The sequence below is a fragment of the Bos javanicus genome, chromosome 3 (assembly GCF_032452875.1).
Source record: "Bos javanicus breed banteng chromosome 3, ARS-OSU_banteng_1.0, whole genome shotgun sequence".
NCBI lineage: Eukaryota > Metazoa > Chordata > Mammalia > Artiodactyla > Bovidae > Bos > Bos javanicus.
This window is the reverse complement of record NC_083870.1, coordinates 113956718-113984522: the sequence shown is the minus strand read 5'-3', so window position 1 is coordinate 113984522 and position 27805 is coordinate 113956718. Positions and strand designations below refer to the sequence as shown.

General features: G+C 45.0%; 1 protein-coding gene across 1 annotated transcript; it reads right to left on the bottom strand.

Annotated features, from left to right (window-relative positions):
* Positions 1-122: 122 nt before the first annotated feature.
* Positions 123-27805, bottom strand: SPP2 (secreted phosphoprotein 2). The gene is made up of 8 exons (XM_061412696.1): positions 27589-27805; positions 27365-27489; positions 19535-19657; positions 18320-18427; positions 11390-11444; positions 10147-10197; positions 7675-7767; positions 123-235 (listed from the first exon to the last, which is right to left on the bottom strand). Exons 1-7 carry the CDS (start codon positions 27653-27655, stop codon positions 7685-7687), a joined length of 612 nt encoding a protein of 203 aa, XP_061268680.1. The 5' UTR covers positions 27656-27805; the 3' UTR covers positions 123-235; positions 7675-7684.

The following is a 27805-nucleotide window of genomic DNA, read 5'->3' as shown; positions in this document are numbered from 1 at the left end:
AGGGGGTCTTCCCAACCCAAGGATCAAACCCGGTTCTCTCACATTGCAGGCAGTCTTTACCATCTGAGCTGCCAGGGAAGCAAATACATGACAGTTACTTGGGAAAAAAAAAAAAAAAGCAATGAAAGAGGAAAAGTAAGCCATTTATTAGGGACTGCAATTGATCAAAAGAAAATTACACAATTCATAAGGTATCTTTCTTCATTGGAACTTCTATTCCTTCCAGTGCATTTTGCTGTTAAAAGAGACAAGAAGAGGAGGGTTAGACCCTGTGGCACACATTTCACACTCTTACTATGGAGGCACAGGACGCAGCATTCCTGAGTGCTGTTTGAAAAGGGATCCAAGATGGACCAGAGACTAGAGAAACTATGCAAAGAAGCCAGTTCCCTGAACAAAAAAAAAAGAGGAGGGGTGCAGCATGAAAGACACCTGCTGGGAGAAGACAAGATCATGGAGCCTATGCAACAGAAATGCAGTCCCATAAAGGAAAGTCAAGTCTCAGAGAGGGAAGGCTCCCCGAGGAAAGGCTGCAACCAGATCCTGGACTCAGTCTGAACTAAGGAGGTGCTGGTGATGAGAAAGGGAGGGAACCAGTCAAGTCAGGTAAGGAGGAGACTGGCTGAAGCCGTGGCCATGTGAGGACCTGGCTCATCTGAGATGGGACTATTCATTCATTCATCTGCCATTCATCTATTCGATAAACATGTATGCAGTGAGTATCCACTGAGGGTTGTGGCCGAGAGGAGGGCCAAGGAGGCCACGTCTCAGGAGCCAGAGGATTTCAGGGAAGAAGGGAGTGCTCGTCAGCATGAAATTCAGCTGCGAGGCTCAGCAGGAAATGGATGGACAACGGCCAGATGGAGCCAAAGGGTGGACACAGAGCCAATGCCTGAGAGAGGTGCTGGGGACAGTAGGTGCAGACACCAGGTGGGAAGGAACAAGAGAGATTACAGAGAAACTAGGGATAGACTGGGGTGGGGAGCCCACTGTACCCACAGAGATTGGTCTCCAGGCTGGTATTTACTTGTAAATGAAACTGAAAGTGTTAGTTTCTCAGTCGTGTCTGACTCTTTGCGAGCCCATGGACTGTAGCCCACCAGGCTCCTCTGTCCATGGGATTCTCCAGGCAAGGATTCTGGAGTGCGTAACCACTCCCTTCTCCAGGGGATCTTTCTTACCCAGGGATTGAAACCAGGTCTCCTGAATTGCAGGTAGAGTCTTTACCTTCTGGGCCACTTTTTCAGTCATTCTAGAATATTCAGAGTAAGAAAAACTGCACCCATTCCCAAGTGAGCTCGTACGAGGCCATTTGCCCGGGTTTGGCTCTCATGCTATAAACGAGTGTCCTCTTGGGTTGATTTGGTGCCATGTCTCCTGTTTTCCTGTGATTTTTGTTGGCGATTTTGCCATTTAAAATGGCCCCCACATATAGTCCTCAAGTGCGGTCTAGGGCCCTGAGCATGAGAAGACCGTGCTGTGCCTGGTGGGAGATGTACACCCATGAGATAAGCGTCCTTCAGGCAAGAGTAACAGTGCCGTGGCTGTGAGTCCCATATTAATAAACCAACCATATGTATTAAATAAGACGCCTTTCAACAGAAACACACATGAAGGATGCGTACAGATTACCAGACAAAATGTGACCCAAGGCTCATAGGAACTTAACCCTGTATTTCCCGCAGGAGAGATGGTTCGGTGTTCACTGATGCAACTCTGCAGCATCTTTGTAGCACATCGCTACTGCAAGCAGTGGGAACACACTGCGCTCAGTGGGGCAGTCAGCAAGCACGTGCAGGGGACGAGTGTCACAGCAGAGGGTGAGGAAATCTAGTTTTCCGCCTCCAGACACTGACTCGGCTCTTCTATCTTATATGGGAGTCTGCCTCTCCCGATGGGCAGGCTATCTTGGAAGATCATGACAAGAGGTTGGTTATGACTAATAAGCCTGACTCCTGAACGTTGAAATCACTCAGCAGGCTCACCGTGATGGCTCAGGTTTTTGGGTTGCCCTCCATATGTGCTTCACCCAGCGCATCACAAATATTTCCTAAACAAATGATCCTTGAGGTTTTGCTCCTTCATGCTATTTTCTAAGTGTGTAGATATTGACATGAGTTCGAGTATCGCAGGAAGAAAAGGAGGCACTTTGGAGACAGACAGACAGACAGACACTGGGAACTAAATCTCAATTCAGCACCTGCTCTGAGAGGAGGGGCCTCCAAGGCCTCAGTTTTGTCATCTGCAAAATGGAGATAATAATGATGAGGCTTCACGTGGACAGTTGCAGGATTTAAACAAGGCAGTGTAGGTGGAAAGCTACAAACAAAACACAGACCCAGGCACCTTGAGAGTTCTGATCGCTGGTGTAGGGCCAGGCACGAAGCGGGCATTTGGTGAATATTTGTTGGACAAAACTCAGGAGGCTGATTCCTTCTTACCAGTTATTGACAAAAGATCCCACCAATAACTGCCTCCTCTGCTGCTCTTGGCCATATAGGATAGGTGGTGGTGGTGGTGGGTTAGTCGCTTAGTCATGTCCATCTCTACACTCTCACAAATTGTAGCCCACCAGGCTCCTCTGTCCATAGGATTTCCCAGGCAAGAATACTGGAGTGGGCTGCCATTTCCTCCTCCAGGGGATATTCCTGACCCCGGGATTGAACCCAGGACTCCTGCATTGCAGGAGGATTCTTTTACCTCTGAGCTACCAAGGAAGCCATAGGGTAGGAATTCCATGCTAATCCACACTGCAACCTTAAGACATGCTCATCGCTCACGTGACCATGGCTTGGGCACAGGCAGTATGGTTTGTAGACTTTGGACCACTGCCTCGTGCAGAAGTCAGAACTAGGCCAGCTGTGGAGATCAAGACAGTGTGAGCCTCTCAAACAGATTCCTTTCAACATGAGAGCTGGGACCTGCTTTCCCCGATTCCTATTTCAAAGTAGCAGATAAGAAAAAGAATCTCAGACCTCTTTGTTGAAACACTCTCTTTCACTACCCACTCCTACATATTAAATAAATCTTCTAGCAGTCTGAAAGAATCCCAAAACAGTGGTTATTAAATTACAAAAATATTTCCTCAGCTCCTCATTTGTTCCAGAAACTAAGCCAGGCTCCGAGGATTCTGATTCTAGATGAACCAAAGGCTCTGCCTCTGGAGCCCTTTCCCCACCGGAAGCATATCATTCACAATTTGAAAAGAGTACTGTATTTGATCCTGCATTGGTTCATTCCTTTCTTTCAACCTGAGGGAACTCATTGTATTACAGAAATTATTTTTAGCATTAGAAACTAGACATAGGATACTGTTATTAATAACAGTACAGGCATATTATTAATCATATTCTCTTGTTACTAAACTAAAATAATAAGGATAACAAGGTAACACATCCTCAAGGAGCTCATGATCTAGCAGGGACAAAAGTAAAAATAATAATAATCATAAATCTTTGAAAAACTGAGCCCGAGGGGTTGAAGGAGTGCATCATCCTCACCCCTCTTAAAGCAGCAGAGAAAGCTTGGAACCAGACTCCAGGCACGGTGGACTGGCCTCCTCTCTGGGCCCCCTACGAAGGCCTTATCTTAGGACTGTAGGGATCCTGCCCTGCGGAGGGTCATGGGAGTGCAGGGTCATAACTGGGAGGATAGGCAAGGTCAATGTCCAGGCCAGGACAGCAGTATTTGTCCTTTGGTGTGTATTGCCTTTAAAGAGACATTTCTTGAGTGATCAATTTCTTTACAGAAATCAAATCATTACATATACGGCTCCCAGGTGGCACAGTGGTGAACAATCTGCCTGTTAGTGCAGGAGATGTAAGAGACCTGGGTTTGATCCCTGGGTCAGGAAGATCCCCAGGAGTAGAAAATGTTAATCCTCTCCAGTATTCTTGCCCGGAGAATCCCATGGACAAAAGAGCCTGGTGGACTGCAGTCCATGAGGTCATTCAAAGAATTGGACATAACTGAGCACGCGCACACACACACACACATATATACATCCAGTATAATCATTATTAGTCATTATATATATAATATAATCATTATATGTATTGTATAATATGTATAATACAATATATAATTATTAAATATATACATCCAGTATAGTCATTAATAAATAATATATAGTCAACCCATTGAGAATTGTATTTTCTCCCCTTGAGAACGTTCTGTAAAGCAAATGACATGATTTAAGTTTATAAAAAAGGAATCTGATGAGTCTGTTTCTTTGTAATGAGTACTCTCCTGATCTCAGCCTGAAGTTAGTTGTTATTTTTCGGGTGCACATAGATTCAAAAAAAATCTACCATTTGCACCTTTCATCCTATACAGCTTCGCTGGTAAATTTCTCTTCAATTTTAGTTAAAATGTCAGTTGACCTCTTTCAAATTCTGGTGGTTAAAAATTAATCACACTAAGCTCAGCTGACTTTTTTGATAACAGAAGCTCAATATCCAAAATGAAAGATTCTGTCATCCACTCAAAAAAAAAACAAAACAGTACTTTCTGCTGCTTGCTGGGTGCCTGGCTCTGTGTGGGGCCCTGGGACATGCTGGCAACAGAAGTTATTTCAGCCCTTCCCTGGGGGACCTAGAGGAGTCAGATGAAGCAGAGAAGAAATGGGTAATTGCAGCACCCTGTCATGGGGACTTCAGTTCAGTTCAGTTGCTCAGTCGTGCCCGACTCTTTGCGAACCCATGGACTGCAGCAAGCCAGGCTTCCCTGTCCATCACCAACTCCCAGAGATAACTCAAACTCATGTCCATTGAGTCAGTGATGCCATCCAACCATCTCATCCTCTGTCGTCCCCTTCTCCTTCCACCTTCAATCTTTCCCAGCATCAGGGTCTTTTCAAATGAGTCAGTTCTTCACATTAGATGGCCAAAGTATTGGAGCTTCAGCTTTAGCATCAGTCCTTCCAATGACCATTCAGAATTGACTTCCTTTAGGATGGACTGGTTGGATCTCCTTGCAGTCCAAGGGACTCTAAAGAGTCTTTTCCAACACCACAGTTTAAAAGCATCAATTCTTCGGCACTCAGCTTTCTTTATAGTCCAACTCTCACATCCATACATGACTACTGGAAATATCATAGCTTTGATTAGATGGACCTTTGTTGGCAAAGTGATGTCTCTGCTCTTTAATATGCTGTCTAGTTTGCTTATGAGCAAGCTATGGCTTTTCTTCCAAGTAGCAAGCATCTTTTAATTTCATGGCTGCAGTCACCATCTGCAGTGATTTTGGAACCCAAGAAAATTAAGTCTCTCACTGTTTCCATTGTTTCCCCATCTATTTCCCATGATGTCATAGGGCCTGATGCCATGATCTTTCTTTTTTGAATACTGAGTTTTCAGCCAGCTTTTGCACTCTCCTTTTTCACTTTCATCAAGAGGCTCTTTAGTTCCTCTTCACTTTCTCCCATAAGGGTGGTGTCATCTGCGTATCTGATGTTATTGGTAATTCTCCCAGCAATAGTGGAGCCCATAAAGGGACATTACTCTGACCTGGGGAGACCCTTAAGGGGAAGTAACGCTGAGCTGAGCTGAGCTGAAATGTAAGTGAGGAGAAGGAATTAGCCAGGTGGATGTTCCAGGTAGGTCTTCCCTGGCAGCTCAGATGGTAAAGAATCTGCGTGCAATGCATGAGACCCAGGTTTGATCCTTGGGTTGGGAAGGTCCCCTAGAGAAGGGAATGGCAACCCACTCTAGTATTCTTGCCTGGAGAATCTCATGGACAGAGGAGCCTGATGGGCTACAGTCCATGGGGTCGCAGAAGAATAGGACATGACTGACCGCCTAACACTTTCACTTCACTTTTTCATGTTCCAGAGAGAGGTCTCAGCAGAAGAAACTGCAGGCACTTCAGGTCGCCAGAGCTTCAGGGCTGGTAGCCTTGGCAGCGATGAGGCTGGAGAAGCAGGCAAGGGATGGACCTTTGTGGGCCGCACTAGGGAATTTGGACTTTATCCTGAAAGCATATAGTGTTATGTGAACTTAAAATCTGTGACAGCCCAGGCTTCATGACTAACTTATGAGTGTCTGTGTGTGAGAATGAATGTTCTCTGAGTCTATAAGTATAATTTTATCCAAAAATCCCTTTTAAATGTACCTTCATCACATTCCTTTAGTACTTGGGAGGCTTTAAAAAGACAAAACTGCCTTTGCTCCAGGCCCTGGTAACTGGGAGTTTATTATGCACACGCATGAGGCCCAGTGGTGCCCAGTGTGGGTTTGCAGAACCAGGGCTCAGCCTCCAGCACAAGGGCAAGTGGGCTGTCCTTCCTCTCGGCTCACCGTCTGTCTCTACTTTGTCCTATAAGTGAATTGAGTGCGTGGCGTTTGCATGGAGAAGGGTCAGAGTCTCTGCACTTCCTGAGGGCCACGTGCAGGGTGGACAGTGTGGAATCAGGAGCTGAGGCAAGATGGCATGATGTGAATGGTGATGGTGACGCAATGATGGGCTAAAGCCAGAGAAAACGTGTGGGCAAAATCCATAGGATCAGACCCCTGTGGATATTGGGAGGAGATGAAGGGTAAAGAAGAGCCAAGATTGTATAACCTATGATGGGAAAGAATCTTTGAAAAAATAGATACACATGTATATAATTGAATTACTTTGCTATACATCTGAAACTATAATAACACACACTGTAAACTGACTATACTTCAACAAAAATTTTAAAGAGCAAATGACACTATAAAATTTTGAACAGGAGAAAATGCAGTGGGTGGTGATGTCTCTACTAAGACTGAAGAGGAGGCCATTTGAGTGTCAAGGGCTCAAGGATGTTTACCGCAACTGCATGCAGTGGGCAGCTGATGTAAGAGCCTGGATGTCAGGATACAGCGAGGTGAGCAATGTGTGTTTGGAAAGCAGGCACGTGGAAGAGGTAACAGAGGGAAGAACTGGGTGAAGGAGATCAAAGAACAGGCATCAGGGTTTAAACGACTGATCAAGAAAAGGAAGGCAGATTAGACATCGGAGATTTGAAGGGCTAATATTCAGTTGGCAAAAAGCCCAAAAGTGAATGGAGGTGGGCAGGTAACAGCAGCAGCCTTGGGCCACAATTCTGTCAAGAAGCTTAGGGCTTTCCCAGTGGCTCAGTGGGTAAAGAATCCGCCTGCAATGCAGGAGACAGAGGAGACATCTCACAGGTTCCATCCCTGGCTCAGGAAAATCCCGTGGAGAAGGAAATGGCAACCCACTTCAGTATTCCTGCCTGGGAAATCCCATGGACACAGGAGCCTGGTGGGCTACAGTCCATGGTGGGGGTTGCAAACAGCCTGATACGACTGAGTGACTAAGTACAAATAACACACACATCATCAGAAAACTTATCTGACAAGGAACGAGGGAGAGGAGGAGGCAGCTGTTAGGGTGAAGAGGCCGGGTCAAAGAAAGGGGCTGTTCTGTTTGATTGCTGTTTAATTTTTGCTTTTAAAGTGGAGAAATATGAACACATTGACAGCAGCACATGCAAAAGCCACAGGAAAAAGAGTGAAGAGACAGTTGAGGATCAGGATCCAGGAAGAGAGAAGAGAAGGTGGGAGGTGAGATGGGAGCTGATGAGTGGACTGCAGACATTTGGAGGTGCAGTGGCAGCAGCTATAAGACTTTCCTTCCAGTAGCTTCTATTTCTAATTACACATGTTTTTAGCCATGTTCCCTTACCTCAAGGCTGTCACTCAAAGCCAGGGTTTACTCTTGCTCTGGGCCACGGGTTCGAGTACCTTCTATTTCCAAGAGGAAAGTTTCTTCTCCTCTCTGAAGACAGAAAGGGGATATACAGGCTCTGTCATTCACATCTAGACCTCAGACAACGCAGACTGTGTGACTATGCGTTAATGAGAAGGACTGTGACCGGCACCACCTGAGCCCCTACTGCCAAGAGGCTCCCCAGGAACACGATGACCTCATCTTCCTTGTCAAGCCTCCCTCACTCTCATCCGCCTGGCGTTAAAGCTGAACGCGTCTCTGTACGCCCTCGAGGGCAGGGACTGTCACATTGATCCCTCCGTTCTCCGTGGGATCTGCCCAGGGCCCATCACACACGTTTGTTGAATCAAATTGAATTGTCATGTTCAAAGCAATCTCCGAGATGGCTGCACATCTGAGTCAATGATGGTCCCAAAGCCCAGAATGTTTTTAGAATTCAGCTCTGGGATTATCTTCCAAGGAATATAAAAAGGATCCGTCACATTAATTTATATCCATATATATGGCAATCCACTCCAGTACTATTGCCTGGAAAATCTGATGGACAGAGGAGCCTGGTAGGCTACAGTCCATGGGGTCGCAAAGAGTCGGACATGACTGAGCGACTTCACTTACTTACTTACTTAAATATATTTGTCCCAAATGACATTTTCCCAGTGTGGTAGCCAGCCCCCAAGATGGACACGTGGTGGTATTCACAGTCTTGAGTATTATCCCACATCAGACCAGGGTCAGTGTGTGTGGCTAATAAACTATGCAGAAGTGATGCTATATCAGGTGCAAAATCAGGAAATAAAAGACTGTGTGTCTTGGACGCTCTGTTGCTTGTTTATTGCTCTCTCTCCCTCTCTTTCTCATCATGCTGTCTGGCAGAAGTCGGTTTTCATGCTTTAAGAACACTCAGACAGCCGTGGAAAGGCCCATATGCTAAGAAACCAAAGCTCCCAGTCCAATAGCCCCAAAGAACTGAGCCCTGCCAACCACCACCTGAGTAACCTTGGCAGTGGGTCCCTCAGACCCAGTCAAGCCTTCAGATGAGGTCTCAGCTATGGTCAATATTTTCCCTGCCACCTTCTAGACACTCTGAGCCAGAAACACCCAGCTAAGCTACTGCTGGGTTCCTGATCCAGAAACTATGAGACAATAAACGTGTGCTGTTTTAAGCTGCTAGGCTGTATGGTCATTTGACACATCGCAACAGATGGACATGAATTTGAGCAAAACTCCAGGAGTTAGTGGAGGACAGAGGAGCCTGGCGTGTTGCAGTCCACGGTGTCACAAAGAGTCGGACACGACTTAGCGACTGAACAACCACAGATGACTCATGCACCCAAGTTGGTTATTAATCTAATTAACTGAATTTATTTCCAAAAGTAAATCCAAGAGCACGTGCTTTCCACTACTATCGACACTCAAAAGAACGGGCCGTAGAATCTGCAGATAATTCCAAAAACAAGTGTTCAAAACTGTTCTCAGTAGAGGTCACGTTGTTAGAATAACTGTATTTCTTTCGAAACGGCACACTGAAGGAGGCTAAACTTAGGCACTTCTTGTAAGCAAGCCTCATGCTGTAAGCTTTAGAACTTCAGACAAATTGGGAGTAAGCTGAAGGGTGGTCAGACATTGAGTGCAATGAAACATTAATACCTGTGTTATTGTAATAGAGAACTCTGATCAAAGAGTACATTTCACAATTTTTCTGGCACGTGGCCTGGGAAAAACAGAAGCTTCAGAGTCTGACGGATCTCTCTCTAGGTCCTGTGTCTGCCACTCCCCACCGGAATCAAAGTTCTACATTGGCCATGAAGCCTTGAACAAGTTACAGAAGCTCTCTAAGCCTCAGTTCGCTCATCTGCGAAATGGGAGGGAACGTAGTGCTCCCTGTCGAGATGGTTGTGAAGCTGAAGGAGGAAACTGTCAAACAATTAGTAGAGGGTGAGCATTTTGTGTCACAACAAACATCATGAGTTGTTACTCACCTCTTCTGTGTAAACAGATAATACTCCCGGTTTATAGCGCCATCATGATGATTAAATGAGAACACTTATTTTAAAAGGGAGAAACTAAATAACTGATAGCTCTGTCTGCTGCTGAAAAGTACAGCTGAAGGGGGAGGGTAACGAGGAGCTCATAAGAGCTTGGGATTTTTAGAAAACGTTGCAGACTGGGACAGGAGGGAGGTCAGTGCTAATTTTCTCAGCCAGATTGGATGCTTTGAATCCTGATAAATTTCAAGTGAGTTTTAATGCCTCAAAGTCAGCTTTTCAGTGATGTGCAAAACAAGTTTATGCAGGACTGTTCCTCTCATTTTCCTTTAAAATATTTTGTATTTCAGAGGTTTATCTCCTATGACATGGCTTCAGTGCATTCTGGCTTGATCAGAAGAGGATGTGTTGGTATCTGGCAAAAGAAAACGGGACCACTTACCACGTGATGGTTCATAAAGCGGTTCACCTCTGGATCTGTCAGGAGTGAGGCCTGTAATACAGTAATAGTCATAAGGCAATTATGATTGCCCACTTCTGGAAGGTTCTATGATTTTATTACTGAAGCCACAAATACACCTTTCCCACAAGGAAGTGGTGGAAGATCACCAAAGAGTTTCTCTGCCTTCAGCTCCAATAGGGAAAATCCTCCCATTTACCTATTTTATCAATAGGTGAAAATGGTTTCTGCTTCCCTTTATGGCTCAGCAGTAAAGCATCTGCCTGCAATGCAAGAGATGCAGGAGATTTAGGAGGCTCTGGGTAGATCCCTGAGTCAGGAAGCTCCCCTGGAGGGAGAAATGGCAGCCCACTCCAGTATTCTTGCCTGGAAAATTCCATGGACCGAGTTACCTGGCAGGTTACAGACCAGGGGGCCACAAAGAGTTGGACGCAACTAAGCACATATCAAAAATGCTCCCTAAGCCAGAGAACACTAACCTGACCCGCCTTCAAACGAGAGGCTGCTTATGAAGCGGAAGCGGAGAGCCCTCCCTCTCCCAAGCAAGATTCTTAAAGGGATGGCCAGCTCCGGTGACGTGGCTGGAGGGTTACAGTCCCTGCCAGTCAGATGAGGCCTAGTCCAGAGCTTTCCACGTGTGCACTGCTGCACGTGCGTTCATGCTCAGTCGCGTCCAACTGTTTGTGACTCCATGTAGTGTAGCCCATAGGATTTTCCAGGCAAGAACACTGGAGTGGGTTGCCATTTCCTCCTCCAAGGGATTGTCCTCACACAAGGATCAAATCTGCATTTCTTGCATCCCATATTGGCAGGCGGGTTCTTTACCACTAAGCCATCTGGGAAGCCCATGTTTCATTGCATACCTGAGTCCTAAAACTGGTCTTGCACCCAAGAAGGAACAAGCATATTCAAGTTCGGGGACCCTCTTAGGGTGAAAACCAGCAACTGTCCTGCCTAACTGGCAGAGATGTTAGAGCCGTGAAATGGAAATATGTCTGCAAAGTCTCTGCATAAATGAAGAGTTGCTTAAATGAAGAGCTGTGTTGCCTACTGTTAAGATAGGGGCAAAAGCAAATGTTTATTTTCCATAATTTTTGTCATCGTACAAAGCTTATATAGAGCTATTTCCAGTTTTAAATGATTCCCTGATACAGAGCTTCAATATGAAGTTAATTCATGAAAAAAATATTAAAAAGATCTTAATATTAAAAAGGTCTCAACTTACCAAGCAGGTAACTGTTTCTTGATGTAGAGGATCCCAAGATATCCCCAAAAAACATCTAATTCAGGCATTGGTATATATCAGCACATGAAAGAGAAAAAGGAAAGACACTGTGAAATATGCAGCTATTAACTGGAAGACTCATATAACTTTTTAATGAAATAAGGCGATAAGCTATATTAAATAACTTTAATTAATGTATGGTTTTGAACGTATTGGTGTTTAGTCACCGAGTCATATCTGACCCTTTGTGACCCGTGAACGGTAGGCCTCCAAGCTCCTCTGTCCTTGGGATTTCCCAGGCAAGAACACTGGACTGGGCTGCCATTTCCTTATCCAGGGGGAGCTTCCCATCCAGGGGTTGAACCCAAGTCTCCTGCTTTGGGAGTGCTGAGTCTTAACTATACTGGGCCACCAGGGAGGTCTGATGAACCCCTGGGCTTATGAAGCAAACTCAAGGATACAAATAGAGGCCTGTCCCCCTCTCCCTAACTCCACTGAACTCCACCCCAAACCTCCTGCATTGGCAGGCAGGTTCTTTACCCTTGAGCCACCAGGGAAGCCACGTGTGTCTAAAAAAGGATACAGGGAAGAGCAACTTATATGAAGTTTAAATCATCTAAAAAGATTTCCACTAGACTCAAAATGACTCCTAGATGCGGACCAGAAAGAAGGAACTCTGTTACATGGACTTGCAGATAGACTGTATTCAGGTCAAATTTGGGAGTTTCCTTTCTATGAAGTCCCCATATGTGTTCAATAGGAAACGGTGTGCACGAGAAGTCTTCATGAAGCCACTGAAAGCCCAGTGAAGTGAAAGTTGCTCAGTCATGTCTGACTCTTTGCAATCCCATGGACTTAGTCCATGGAATTCTCCAGGCCAGAATACTGGAATGGGTAGCCTTTCTCTTCTTCAGGGGATCTTCCTGACCCAGGGATCGAACCCAGGTCTCCGGCACTGCAGGTGGATTCTATCCCAGTTGAGCCACAAGGGAAGCCCATGAAAGCCCAGAGTCACAAAGTAAGGTAGCAGTCTGGCTCACAACTTTTCTTCCAGTTGTCTGGGCCGCCTACCTGTCACCCTCTCCATCCTTAACAGCCAGTAAGCCTGCTGACCTTTTTCAGAGTGACTGGTCTAGGAGGTGGCACAGTTCAGTGGGAGAAAGAATAACTTTTCAATCAATGGTGCTGAGACAACTGGACATCCACATGCAAAAGGATGAAGCTGGATCCCTTCCTAATCAAAGTGGGCCATGAATCTCAATGAAAGACTCATACAAACAACAAGAGAAAAAAGTAGATCAATTTGACTTCATTAAACTTTAAAACTTTTGTTCTTCAAAGGGCACCATCAAGAAAGGAAAAAACCTTACAGATGGGAGAAAACATTGGCACTGTTTTTTGAACTTATATACAAAATATACAAAGAACTCTTCCTACTCAACAACAAGAAGACAAATAACCCAATTTAAAATTGAAAAAGGATTCAAGTAGACATTTCTCCAAAAAAGATATACAAATAGCTGATCATTACTTATTAGTGAAGTGAAGTCACTCAGTCGTGTTCGACTATTTGGAACTCCATGGACTGTAGCCCACCAGGCTCCTCCATCCATGGAATTTTCCAGACAAGAGTACTGGAGTAGGTGGCTATTTCCTTCTCCAGAGTATTACTCATTAGGATAATGCAAATCAAAATCTTAATGAGATACCACTTCACATCCACTAGAATGACTCAAAAAAAAGACAATAACGAGTGTTGATGCGGATGTATAGAAACTAGAACTCTCATGTATTTCTGGTGGAAATATAACATGGTATGGCTATTATGGAAAACTGCTTGGCAGTTTCTCTAAAATTAACACAAAAATTTAGTTTATGCTCCAAAAATTTCACTTGTAGGTGAATATCCAAGATAGACAAAAATACATGCCTGCACAAAAGCTTGTACATGAATGTTCACAGAATCATTATTTAAAACAGCCAAAAAGTAGAAACAGCCCCAATTTTGATCAACTAACAAATGGATAAATCAAATGTGGTTTATCTATACAATGGATTGTTATTCCACCACAGAAGAAGTACTGATACATGCTACAACATGTATGAACCTCCAAACATGCTGAGATAAACCAGTCACAAAAGAACACATATTGCATGCTTCTATTTATATTAAATGGCCAGAAAAGTAACTTCATAGACAAAGAAAATATCAATAGATTAGTGGTTACTGCGGAGAAGGCAATGGCACCCCACTCCAGTACTCTTGCCTGGAAAGTCCCATGGATGGAGGAGCCTGGTGGGCTGCAGTCCATGGGTCCCTGGGAGTCGGACACGCCTGAGCGACTTCACTTTCACTTTTCACTTTCATGCATTGGAGAAGGAAATGGCAACCCACTCCAGTGTTCTTGCCTGGAGAATCCCAGGGACGGGGGAGCCTGGTGGGCTGCCGTCTGTGGGGTCGCACAGAGTTGGACACGACTGAGGCGACTTAGCAGCAGCAGCAGCAGTGGTTACTAAGTGTTGGAAAGAATAGGGTAGGAGGAAGGGGTATTGGAATTTCTTTTGGAGATGATGAAACATTCAGGATTTACACAGCAGCGACAGTTGTGCAATCCTATACTCAGAACCACTGGGTGAATTGTACACATTAAATGGGTGAATTGTATGGTCTGTGAATTATGTTTCAGTAACAGCACTATTTCTTTTCAATGAGACACATGACCCAAGCCAGGCTAATGGTAGGCATGTCAAGAAGTTGGAGAGAAAGCCTCAGTTTCCTCCTCGGTACAGAGGATATGACTCTGGAGTGGCTTGTGGCCTTGCCTCCTGCTGCATGGAGCAGTAAGAGGAGGGGAGAAGGAAAAGATGAAGTTGGCGCTAGTATTGTCGACGGTCCCTAAATGGAGTCGTCCGCGAGCACAGCTCCTCCCATTTGTTCTGGGAACGTGGGCCAGAGAACCCTCTCATTTTGGCTTAGACCACTTCCAGCTGAAGTCCTATCATGTGAAATGGAAGAGAGTAAATAAATGAAACGCTTGCAACTCTCCTCCCCCGAGTTCAGAATTCCTGCTCATTCTTTCTCAGTTTCTCCTTTTGGACTGTGTTGGGTCTCAAGGCTGAACTCCAGTCAAACTTCATCCCACCCACTCCAAATCAGAAAGATTTGCCCAAAGTCGAGTCATTCACCAAGTTACAGATGTTAGCATTGCAATCGGATGGTTGACTGACATGCCATATAGAAATTGTTTACCGTCTACATACTTCTCTTACAAATTTAAAAACTATAAAAATACATAAATATATTTAAATATAAAAATAATATTGAAATATTTAAAACTACCCATAATTTAAATATTTATTTTAAATATTAAAATATAACAATATAAAATATTTAAATATTAAAATATTTTATAAAATACTAAAACTATAAAAATAATTAAAACTACCCATAATTTAAATATTTATTTGGTTAAGAGAGAATATTAGCAATTTTAGAAATTTATTTTTTCAAACATTTTAACAAAGCTTTTATACTTATTATAACTATATAGTGGAAAACCCAAGTTTTTTATATTAGAGACACTTTCTCTTACTGTATTCTTGCCAGATAATTTCCATTTGAGCTAAGTCTTATTTCATAATAAAAACTTATTTGTTATATAAAATAAGTTATTTACTTATATAAATGAGACATTTCATAACAATATTTCATAATAATTGGGATTTCAGTCTTATTCTCTATTTTTGGCTTCCATCTTTCTTTACATTATATTCCTTTCTCTGGAAATTCTCTTACTATCTACATATGTTTTTCAAGTGGTCTTTATATTCATTACTCTGAGGGTTTATTTTTTTTTTCAGTTTTCTTTTATTTCCTACTTCCAACAATGATTTATTTGTTCTTTGTCTAAATTCATCCCAGTCAATTGTCTTTTCGTGTTTGCAGTACCACCATTTATTTCACTGAAAATGGTTAACAGCTGTCATCTAATTTTTCTTTCTCTTTCATATAAGAAACCTATTTTAGAGTTTCCAGGAATTACTTTAAACCTCCATCTGCTTCCTCCTCTTTCTTTCAAGTTGCAGAATCCTTTAATTTAAGGAATTTTTTACTTCCTCATAATTTTTTACAGTTTCCTAATCTTTGAGGGAAAGAAAGCTGGGGAGTTTGTTTTTAAAATTGTGTTTGTTTCAGCGACTAACTTTCTATCAGAGCCTTCATACAAAAGTTAGGATTGGAAGAAAAGTGAGTCGTTTTCAGTCTGCGATGAGAAAGTTGCTACAGGTTTGTGGGCTGTGCAAGAATCAACTTCGCAAATCAGAGATGGAGGAGGGATTAAACTGGGGCCCACTGTTAAAGGCCGAAGAAGAACTGGCATCCTTTCTCGGGACTTTCACCACTACCTCCCAGCTCTCCTTAGCATCCTGCCTCACCTACCTACCAGCCTCCCAGTGCTCCGTTCTTACCGAGTGCCAGTCTGTTCTCCATCTATTCTGCATCCCCCTACTTATAATTCTCAAGTAGCCCCAAGCCAAGGATCCTGACAAGACGCATGAGGCCCACCCTGAATGGGCTCGGGTCCTCTCCAGCCCCACCTTCTGCCTCTCTTCTCACATTCTGCTCCCAGTTACAACGGATCTCTGTCCATTTCAACCCTTCAGCTTGGCTTCTCTCACACTCCGGGAACTCCGTCGTGTTCTCCCTCATGCTTGAAATCTCCCTCCCGCCCCTCCACACCCTGTGCCCTTCATCCTGAGGTCACCCACCCTCTAGTTTCCCTGGAAAACCTGCTCTGCCCACATGTACCCATCCTCCCACTGTGTGTTCCCAAAAGCCTGTCTGGTAGTCAGGGTAACCCCTGCATAACGGATATCCCAGACTGGTCTACAGACTCCACAAGGGCCAGAGATGTGTCTTTCTTGCTCTTGGCTGTTTCCTGGCTTCCCCCACATAAACCACAAACTCAACACAAAATGCTTGTGACTTGATGCTTAGTCCTTGTCACTTCTGGCTTACTTAGCTTGGCCAGCCGTCCACCAGTGTGTCAGCTGTGAAGCTGACCTCACTTCCTGAATTCTTTACTGGAGTCAAACAGGAGGCCCTGGGTACCTGAACTAGCAGCAAGGAGACAGGAAATCACCCAGAAATCACCCGGAGATTGACCCCCAAACATTGCCAATGAGAACGAGATCGATCAACAAGGTTATGCTCGACTGAACATTTCTGCACAATTCTCCTTCTAATGGTAAAGCCACCCCTGTGGTGTCAGAGAAGACTCTTGAGAGTCCCTTGGACTGCAAGGAGATCCAACCAGTCCATCCTAAAGGAAATCAGTCCTGAATATTCATTGTAAGAGCTAATGCTGAAGCTGATCAGCCAATCCTTTGGCCACCTGATGCAAAGAACTGACTCATTTGAAAAGACCCTGATGCTGGGAAAGATTGAAAGCGGGAAGGCGAGGGAATGACAGAGGATCAGATGGTTGGATGGCATCACTGACTCGATGGACATGAGTTTGAGCAAGCTCCAGGAGTTGGTGATGGACAGGGAAGCCTGGCGTGCTGCAGTCCATGGGGTCGCAGAGAGTCGAACACGACTGAGCGACTGAACTGAACTGTAACAGGAGTTCCTCAGTCGTGAGTGTCACTCCTTCCTAGCTCTAAAATGGACTTCCATATAAAATATGTAAGGCCCGGGTCTTCCCTGGCAGTCCAGTGGCTAAGACTCCACGTTCCCAGTGCTGGGGTCATGGGTTCATTCTCTGGTCTGGGAATTAAGATCCCACATGCCAAACTATGAGGCAACAAATAAACAAACAAACAAACAAATAGGTAGGGCCTGGGTATGTTCATAATACAGCAACATTACTTTTATGTATAATTCTTGAAGTTGAAATTTTATACTCTTCTCATGTAATTTTCACTACAGATCTAAACCTTGGAAAAAATGAATAAAAGTATCAGCAGAGAAAGACGTTGCTGTTCAGGTTTGGCTTTGTAATGGTAGAAACATTTTTAAATAGCAGTGAAGGACAGGTTATCCCATTATGAATAAACAAACATATACCAGTTATGCTTTTATTCCTCATACTATATGTATCATACCGCTATAATTTCTTCCCCAGCTTTATTGTATGTGTTTAATTATTGACTAAACTTCTACCCTGTATCAAACACTGTCCTAGATGATAAAACTGGAGAAGGAAATGGCAACCAACTCCAGTGTTCTTGCCTGGAGAATCCCATGGATGGAGAAGCCTGGTAGGCTGCAGTCCATGGAGTTGCACAGAGTCGGACACGACTGAAGCGACTTAGCAGTAGCAGACGATAAAACAAACATTCCCTGCCCTCATGAGATATATACTTCAGTAAGAAAATCAGGCACTAAGTAATATAATTCCAAGTCAGAACTTTACATGTTATTGATTTCTCAGTATTATTGCAGATGATTATCAATGCAATTGAGGGGGAAAAGATGTGTTCTTTCATTTACTGAGCATCTGTTATGTGCTAGACCCTGGACCAGATCTTTTATATCCATGAACTTACTTGGTTTCCTCAACATCCTATTGGGTGATCTTTATTACCAGTATGTAACAGATGGAGAAGCCTCAGATTCATGGAGATTAAATATCCTAACCTAAGTTGCAGAGCTGGTAAATGAACACTGATCTATCCAAAATGGCCCCCTTCATTCCACTAAACTAGAGAGGCAGTGAATTGCACACTTAAATCTAGAACTTTTGCTCATTGTTTTCTTAAGCTCATGTTCAAAATCTTAGAGAGGTGGGATTGGAAGAAGTAAGGGACAATGAACGTGAGTCTGCAGGTCCAGACACTTGCCCAGGCGCCTGATGGTCCAGCTGCTCTATCACCCCTTGAAGGATGGGGTGCATACCTGTGCACACCTGTGCAAGCCCCCGTGCATACCTCTTCACTGCTGCTGGACCCGGAGCTGGAGGACCAGTGGCAGCGGACCCACACGTTCTGCACCTGTTCAGCAGACATCCGCACGGTGCTTCTGCAAACGGCCACGGGCTGGAAAAGGAGAAATGGTGAGCTCCATGCCCAGCAGCTTGGGTAAACAGCTAGGACCTCCCCAAGAAATCAGGCAACATCATAGGGCTTGGCACAATGGTGCACACAGAAAGGAGGACTTTGGTCATTTCATTTTTCCCATTTCATTTTCACTTCTCAAAAGCTAAGCCAAAGCAAGTGGTGGCTGAAGCATCTCTTGAGCCTTTGCTACGTTACAAGTCCCCTGGAAAGCAAACATTCCCTCACTGAGCACTGAGCTGGTTACCTTGCATGGTTCCCCACGAGAACAAGAATTGGGAAAATCCCCAAAGGCCTCTGCTCTGCTCTCCCTTGGTCTCAGATTTCCTTCAGATGCTAGTGACACTCGGGTTTGGGGTGTTTGTGAAACAATCATGGCAAAAATTTCCACAGAACAACAAAACAAAGGGTCTTCTTTTCAGAATTGATACTGCTATGCAGCAACACAGACGTCATCACACCAGTAAAATGACAAAACCCTGACACCCGTGGAACACCTCGGAGAGTGAGTCTGGGGTGGTGGTGCTGGCCTGTGCAGGCGGGCTCCTACCCTTGGGGATAACCAAGCCTGGGGTCATGTGCTGGTCACTGGAGAAGCAGAACTGACCAGGCTACAGTCCTGACCCCCGTGGACCGCAAGCTGGTGGGGGACACGGATTTTTGCATGACAGTCAACTAACTATAAAACATGCACCTCACCCCAGGAACACAGCTGGCATTTTGAATTCATTTAAGATAGAATTTGAAATGTCTCAGGGATTTTTCTTTGTTATTGGCCGCTTCGTATTCACTTTGCCTGGCACCATCATTATGCCCATTTTAAAGAGCAGAAAACTGAGGCAACAGGGGTTAAATGACTTGCCAGGATTACTCAGGATGGCAGACTTCAGAGCTTAAGTCCTTGACCACAGAGTCACACCGCCCCCACCCAGGGAACAGCGTGGACACAGTTAATGGTGCCTCCAAGGGTGGCCGGACACCAGACACAGCCAAGACCTCGGTGTGACTTTGCATTGGCTCCCGGTGATGCAGGAAGGAGGAGCTCTCTTGCGTTTGTTTCCAGGCTGGTGGCCTTTGCCCCACACTCACCACGTGGTAGCCCCTCTGGAAGTCACAGGTGGCGGGGTCTGCCTCAGATTCCCTCCTGCACGTCGTCTCTTGAATCCTGAACTCTAAGTCCATGGTCAAGCTGTCCTCGTCCAGGGCGTTGACCTTCAGAAAAACAAGGGGCAAGGGGCGTTGACCTTCAGAAAAACAAGCAAGCAAGGGGCAGCTTGCTACAGATGTGCTTCTGAAGGTCACGTGCTAGGAATGTTTCTCCCTGCACAAGAAGAAAAGGTGCCAGAATCTCCCCCCACTAAAGCTGTCACCCTCATTCTGAAGACTGTCACCCTCATTCTGAAGACCAGGGCAGGAAGCGCTCTACGAAGGTTCACAGGACTTCACTGAGACAACGGAACCTGGACGTGGGTGTCCTGACTCCAAGCTTATTCTAATGACTTCTCTGTATAGTGGCTCCTCGTTATTTACCAATTCCATACTTGCAAATTTCCTTAAATGTATACTCAACCCCAAGTCACTCCTGGGTGCTGTCACAGCCGCTCATGGACATTCGCTGAGCAGCAAAGAACTTGAGTGGCCCGATGCACACGCTCCTGCCCAGGGGCAGACAAGGTGATGCTCTCCTCCTTGTCCCGGCTCCCAGACTGAATGCAAGTCATTTTTATGGTCCATTTTGTGGCATGTGTTTCTCATTTTTGTGCTTTTCCTGGGTGATCTTGCTACTGAAATTGGCCCCCAAGCCTAGTTTCCCAAGTGCAGGGGGGCTGTGATGTGCCTGCCGGAGAAAATACATGTGTTCACTGAGCCCCGTGCAGGCCCGAACTATAGCGCTGTTACAGTGTGTGTGTGTGTGTGTGTGTGCGTGCACGCACCTGTGCTCAGTCATGTCCAACTTTTTGCAACCCCATGGACTGTAGCCTGCCAGGCTCCTCTGTCCATGGAATTTCCCAGGCAAGAATACTGGAATAGGTTGCCATTTCCTCCTTCAGGGGATCTTCCTGACTCAGGAACCGAACCTGCAGCTCTTGCATTGGCAGGCAGATTCTTTACCACTAACGCCACCTGGGTAGCCCCTACAGACCACTTACAGATGGAGAACAAAGGGATGCTTTGCTTTGGAAACAGGTAACAAGCTCCAAGCTTGAGATGGTGCTGGGGGTCCTCATGTCTCTTTCTGATACAGAATGAGGAAGGCTGATACAAGCAGAGTTCTCTGAAAACAAGTAGGACTAAAAACTCAGTCTTGCCATTATTTCCCACCTTCTTTATTGGTAATTTTTAAATATCAGATACTAAATATGAGTCTCATTAAACAAGTAAAACCTCGTTTATCAGCTGGAGCGCACTATTCAGTTTCTCTGCTCCCTCTGCCCCTACCTGCCCCCTGCTCCCCGCATCGTCCCCTCCTCCATTATGCTTCCACAGTTTTCCTTAAAGCAATCTGATGAAAGCTGGCAGGACAAAGGCATAGTTCAAAAGATGCAAATGTGGGGGGTCTGAATACTGGTCATTTTGTTGAACTGTGAGATTATTTTGCAGGCTTTTTTGCATCTCTAAGCATAACTCCAGAATATGGAGAAAAGCCTAATAGCTCTGCTTTTTCATTTGAATTCACTTTCAGCCAATTTCTTCTCTATGTTTTTTGAAAAAGGTAGGACAACCCAAATACTCAACAGTAAGAAATCAATTGGAGAAAATCCCAAACCCAGCATTATGGCTGAAATTAAAACGCAGTGCTTTATAATCAGTGTTACAGCGTGGTCCTGTTTTTCTTTAAAAATGTATTTTACACCACATATGAAGAGAAAAAGATCCAAAAGACATCTGCCACGTGTCTGTAGTGGGCGTCTCGGAGGACTGAATGGTAGATGTTACTTTTAGTTTTTTCCTTCTTGTTGAGTCTTGTGATTCTTTATACTAAGTATATTCTGATTTTTTTACTCTTCAAAAAGAAATAAAAATATATAAGCCATAAAAGGCCCATAACAATTCCTTTTTGAGATTATAATGTTTAATGTTATGTGTCCACTTAGCTGGGCCACAGTGTCCAGATCTGTGGTCAAATATTAGTCTGGATGTTTCTGTGAAGGTGTTTTGGGATGAAATTAAAGTGGTGGGCTTTGAGAAAAGCGGATTACCCTTCTTCCTGTGGGTGGGCCTCGTCCAATCGCTTGAAGGCCCAAATAGAGCAAAGACTGACCTTTTCCTCAGCAGGAAGGAACTCTGCCAGTGGACGGCCTTCAGACTTTACCTGAGATGTCAGTTCCCTGGATCTCCAGCCTGCTCGCTAATCCTGCAGACTTTGGCAGCACCAAGCCTCCGCAACAGTGTGGGCCAATTCTTTAAAATCAATCTCCCTGTCTGTCTGTCTCTCTCTCTCAGTTCTGTTTCTCTGGAGAAGCCCGACTAACACAGAGATCACTTGGGTTTTTCAAACTAAGCCTTAAGATTGGACAAAGAGTAAATATCGGGTATATCTGCCTAGAATAATGTATGAAGACAAAAAGCAAAAAACGCAAAGAGAAGGAAAGGTAAAAGCGGACAGGAACGGGCACACACACAGAAAGGATCCCCAAGCTTCTGTGGCTTTGCCCCGAACATCCCAGAATCCATCCACTCCCCACCCTCCTGGCGCCAAGGGGCTCGGTGCCATCGTTGGTGATTGCCTGCTTCCCACTATCGCTGTCTGGGCCTCCTCCCTCGCATTCCACTTCAGAGGTCTTTGAAGGGCTTCTCTCACTTTATTTAAAGCCACACCCCTACCCCCTCCAGTGGGTAGTTCCACAGCTGGAGGTTCTCCTCCCTGAGTCCTAGCTCAAATATGGCGTCTCCGTGGATACGTCTGTCCATCTGACAGCTGCCCCAGCCCAGATCCATCCATCCATCCTCCTGTTTTATTTTCTCTACAGGACTCTCCACTCTCTGAGACTTCCTTCACTTTTTTATGTATTTTCACCCCATTCTCCTTCATCGCCTTCTTCCCTCTCCCTCCCCTTTCTCTTCCTCTCTCTCTGCAATGGACTCTGAGCTCCATGGAAGTGTCAACTACAACTTGGCACTTGCCATCTACCTGTGGACTGTAGCCCCCCAGGCTCCTCTGTCCATGGGATTCTCCAGGCAAGAATACTGGAGTGAGTTGCCGTGCCCTCCTCCAGGGGATCTTCCCAACCCAAGGACTGAACCCAAGTCTCTTAAGTCTCCTGCATTGGCAGGCAGGTTCTTTGCCACTAGCACCACCTGGGAGCCCATTATCTACCTCTACAAAGATTAAATCAAGTGCTGCTGCAGCTGCTGGCCTTCAACACGTCTTGTAGGAGTTCAAGGTGGAGAGCAGAAAGGAGGCACTCTGTACTCAGGATAAAACCGGCAGGACACGTCTTCAGAGAGTCAGATATTCTCAGGAGCTGATTTTACGAGCCCAATTCTTGTATCTCCCTGTCTCTAGAAAAGCACTAAAATTCTTCATGGTTTTCATGAGAAAATCCTGTTTCTCCTGACTAGAAGAAGCTTCATGAGACCAGCAGAAACTTTCTAAAAAATAAATGTGCTTGACTGCATGTATTCCCCCTTTACCAAAATCACATATATACTGTCCTTCCCGGCTATCTCTTTGGAGCAGTTTCTCAAAGCTTTCGAGGTACTGTCTCCAGGGCTGCCGTCCTCTTTTTGCCCCAAATAAAACTTAACTCACAGCTCTCACGTTGTGCATCTTTTCAAGTCAACACAAGCCCGGTCTGGTCCATCCTGTCTTCCTCGTCCCCAGTACAGGGTCCATGTCCACCTTGTCTTTCTCTGCTTGTGTCCACTGAGGCAACAGTCTGAATGAGCCTGATGTCGAGGAGCAAGGAAATCTTCATGACTGAAGTCCCATTTCCCCAAGTTTCCACATTCTTTTCTAAACTTGGAGTCCAAGGGATAAGTTATTCAAAGTCAACTGCAAGAGTATTTAATCCAGGTCTACTGGGCAAACCCAGTGGTTCTTAACCCTGACTACACATCGAATGACCAGGAAGCATGTGAGAATGTGAGCTCCACCCTCAGAGACTGGGGCTTAATTAGCCACCTTCCCTCTTGGATGTCGAGTATATTTCTTTCTTTTTTTTAATTTAGATTCTTTTCCCATATAAGCTACCAAGAGGCATCAGGAATAGTCCAGCCTCTCAGGTGATGCTGACATGTAGCCAGATCAAGAATCGCTGGGTTTTTGAGAGATTTTGTTTTTAAGCCACACCATGTGGCAAGCAGGATTAGTCCCCCCACCAAGGATCGAACCAGTGCCCCATGTGTTGGGGGTATGGAGTCTTAACCACTGGACCACCAGGGAAATCTCATGAAGCACTGGACTTATGAAGCAAACTCAGGGATAAATATCGAGGTCTGACCCCTCTCCCTGAGTCCACTGAACTCTATCCCAAACCTACCACATACACACAAACATGACAAAACCACTTATTTCCTTTGGACGTATTCCTAGAAATGAAACTATGAGATCAAAAGTTATATTTGCTATTTTTAATGTTTAACATGTTTATAAATATGCTTAATGCATGTTTCCAAATTGTTTCCCACTTATTTCCTTTAGACGTAGTCCTAGAAATGAAACTATAAGATGAAAAATTATATTTGCTATTTTTAATGTTTAACGTGTTTATAAACATTCTTAACGCTTATTTCCAAACTGCTTCCCAAAGATAATCTTACCAACTTACCCTCTCTCTAGCGATGTTTGAGATTTCCCTTTTTCTCTTCTCCTTCCTTTTCACCTTGGTATTTTAATTGTGATTTTGTTGGCTGTTAGAGAGGTGATGTACTTTCTCCAATGCTTCGGGTGCATTTGTATTCCTTCTTTTGTGAGTTGTTTTGTACCCTCAGTGCCAGAGATCTGTTCCTTCATCTCTTTCCTGAGCTCTTTGCTTGACTCTGAGTGGATCTCTCAGGTCTACTGTTATGGGGGCGGGGGGAAAGCTGGCATATTTGGGGCCACGTTTAGGTCATTTGTAGAAGGCATGACTAACACATACTCCTTTCCCTGTTTGGAACCAGGCATGCAGATGACACCACCCTTATGGCAGAAAGCAAAGAACTAAAAGAGCCTCTTGATGAAAGTGAAAGAGGAGAGTGAAAAAGTTGGCTTAAAGCTCAATATTCAGAAAACTTAGATCATGGCATCCAGTCCCACAACTTCATGGCAAATAGATGGGGAAACAGTGGCAGACTTTTTGGGGGGGGAGCTCCAAAATCACTGCAGATGGTGACTGCAGCCGTGAAATTAAAAGCCACTTACTCCTTGGAAGAAAAGCTAGGGCAAACCTAGATAGCATATTAAAAACGCAGAGACATTACTTTGCTAACAAAGGTCCATCTAGTCAAGGCTATGGTTTTTCCAGTAGTCATGTATACATATGAGAGTTGGACTATAAAGAAAACTGAATCCCAAAGAATTGATGCTTTTGAACTGTGGTGTTGGACAAGACACTTGAGGGTCCCTTGGACTGCAAGGAGATCCAACCAGTCCATCCTAAAGGAAATCAGTCCTGAATATTCATTGGAAGGACTGATGCTGAAGCTGAAACTCTAATACTTTGTCTATGTGAAGAACTGACTCATTAGAAAAGGTCCTGATGCTGGGAAAGATTGAAGGTGGGAGGAGAAGGAGACGACAGAGGATGAGATGGTTGGATAGCATCACAAACTCAATGGACATGAGTTTGAGTAAACTCTGGAAGTTGGTAATGGACAGGGAGGGCTGGCGTGCTGGGGTTCATGAGGTCGCAAAGAGTCTGACACAACTGAGCGACTGAACTGAACTGAACACGTACAATTAAAAGCAAAATGCGAACCACTTCTAAAAAGAAAGACGCATCACCAGGACAGATCAAAAGGGGAGAGTTTTCCTTCCACTGGGAGAAGAAGGGAAGTTTTCATGGCAGAGACATGGTGATGGAACTTGGCCAGTGAATTTGAATAATGAGAAAAGGCTGGAAAGAAACAAAATCAGGCAGAATTCCAGAGAGAAGGCAGCCTACTGGGGGTGGAGGAGCATCTCCTGCTTGTGTTCTCATCAAGGATCCCACACAGGTATGTTTATTTGCAGGCGCCTGTGTGTCTGGGCTCAGATGTCTGATACCAAGATGGCCCATGTGCTGGAATGTGCTCTGGATGATGACACCTCATGCAAGCTCATCTCCACTGGCCAGATTTCCACGGTGTCAGTAACTGGTTCTCTCGGGAGCTGTCCTCAGGCTCTTATTCACTTAATTAACTACTAACTTTCTTCTGTAGCAAGCACTAGCTAAATTACAAGTAAATCTAAACTGTCTATTTGCAAGCTTGGCAAAAGGACACAGATACCCACCCTGCCACGTACATAGATTTCATTAAATGTGAAAGATGGAAGCCAATACAGCCAGTGTGGGAGGGAGAGGTTCTTTATTCCATCCAGTACCCCTCCAGAAGGAACTCTCCCTTTGGCTTGGCAGCTGACCACATATATCTTCCAGGGTCTCCGCCCTGTGACAGCCAGGCCAAGTGACTGACTGTCTACAGCAGCCCAGTTCTGGGCAGGGTGCCTTGCTGAAGCATCATCTTCATGACCTATGACCCAGTTAGAAAAGACAACTGGGACAATTCGATACATTTCCCAGGAATATGGAATGAGAAACTGAGCCATTTCCTGAAGAAGCAGGGTCAAGATGAATGTACTGATATTTTATCTGGAGACTGGAGCTGTGGGGCCAGCAGCTGTGTGCCCTTCACAGGAGGAGAGGGGCAAATGAGGTGAGAGCCAAGGCAGTACCCAGGGCTTCCCCAAGAGCTCAGAGGTAAAGAATCTGCCTGCAAGGCAGGAGGCACAAGAGAAGCTGGTTGGATCTCTAGATTGGGAAGATCCCCTGGAGGAGGAAATGGCAAACCACTCCAGTATTCTTGCCTGAAAAATCCTATGGACAGAGGTACCTGGTGGGCTATAGCCCAAAGAGCCACAAAGAGTTGAACACGACTGAGCTATCACGCATACAAGGTGGTACCCTGCAGGGATGGGAGACGTGAGCACGAAGGTGGAGAGGACGCAATGGCCCTCTGACCTCTGTGAGGAAGCAGGCATTGCTTGGACCCCTGGTCATTTCTCCTTGGTTCTCAACTTCCTGGGTGGCCTGGCTCTAACGAGTTCTCACTCTTAAGACCTGGAACCTTATAGACGCTCCCCACCTCTCATCTTAATCTTAACTCTGCTGGAGGATATTTCTGCTCCCCCTTGCTGAAGACAACATGCAGGCGGTGGAGTCACCCGGGGCCCAGCGAGGGGACAGACGACCGCTGTCTAGTTTCTCATTTCCTTTGAAAGATAATTCTGTGTTTCTTTCTTTGCCAATCATGGTCTTAGTCATTGGAAGCCCATGAAAATTCGTCTTTTCCCCATTTCCCCAAGCTAACAGGAAACAGATGATTACCAAATTGACAAAGGAAAGTGGATTTCTTTGGCTCAAAAGCCAGAATTTATTTCCTATAAGTATTAGCAGCAGAACTGCTAAACTTGAAAAGACCTCATTTCTAATAAACAAGCAGTTTTTAATAAACGTCTCAGAAAGAACCATGGGGACTTTCAGTCTGGAAGCAGAGGGTAACATCTGGAAACAGGAAATGAGGCCAGAGGGAAGAAAACTGAAAGAAGGATCAGGCATCTGAGGTAGCTTTGAGAGCTTTATGACAATTGTAATTAAATCCTTTCTCTCTCAAAAAAATAATGTGAAGAGATGAGTAGCTGTTATCTTTTTAAACTGGAAAAATTTTAATGTGTACCCCCAAAAAATGACAAGAGGAAAAAAAGCAGAACAGTATAGAGATGTAACAGGCACTTACTCTTTTAACTGAGCTTCTAAACGCCCGAAACAGATAGGGGCTCAGTGACTGGGAATTCACTTTTGCCACAGAGGCGCTGAGAGCCTCCTTCAGGGAAGCCGGGTCATAGTCATACACCGGGAAACCTGGGTACACAGGCACACAGGGACACAGTGAGTCAGGATCTGGGTCCAAACAGAGCCACATCATCAAGGGCAGGCAGCCCCGGTCCCCAGGCTCCTTACCTGTACAAGTCCAGTGGTTCATTCCAAGGACAAATATCACCAACATCTTCATCACCATCTTCTCCATTATGGGAAGAACAGTTTCCGTGCAGAGACAGGGAGATTGTCTGTGTGCCTTTGGGGCTGACCAGTTGTCCTGAAAGCAGCTGTTTATCAGTGTGACCTGGCTTGGTCTTTCCAACTGGAGCAGACGGCGGTTTCAACAGAGACTCTAACT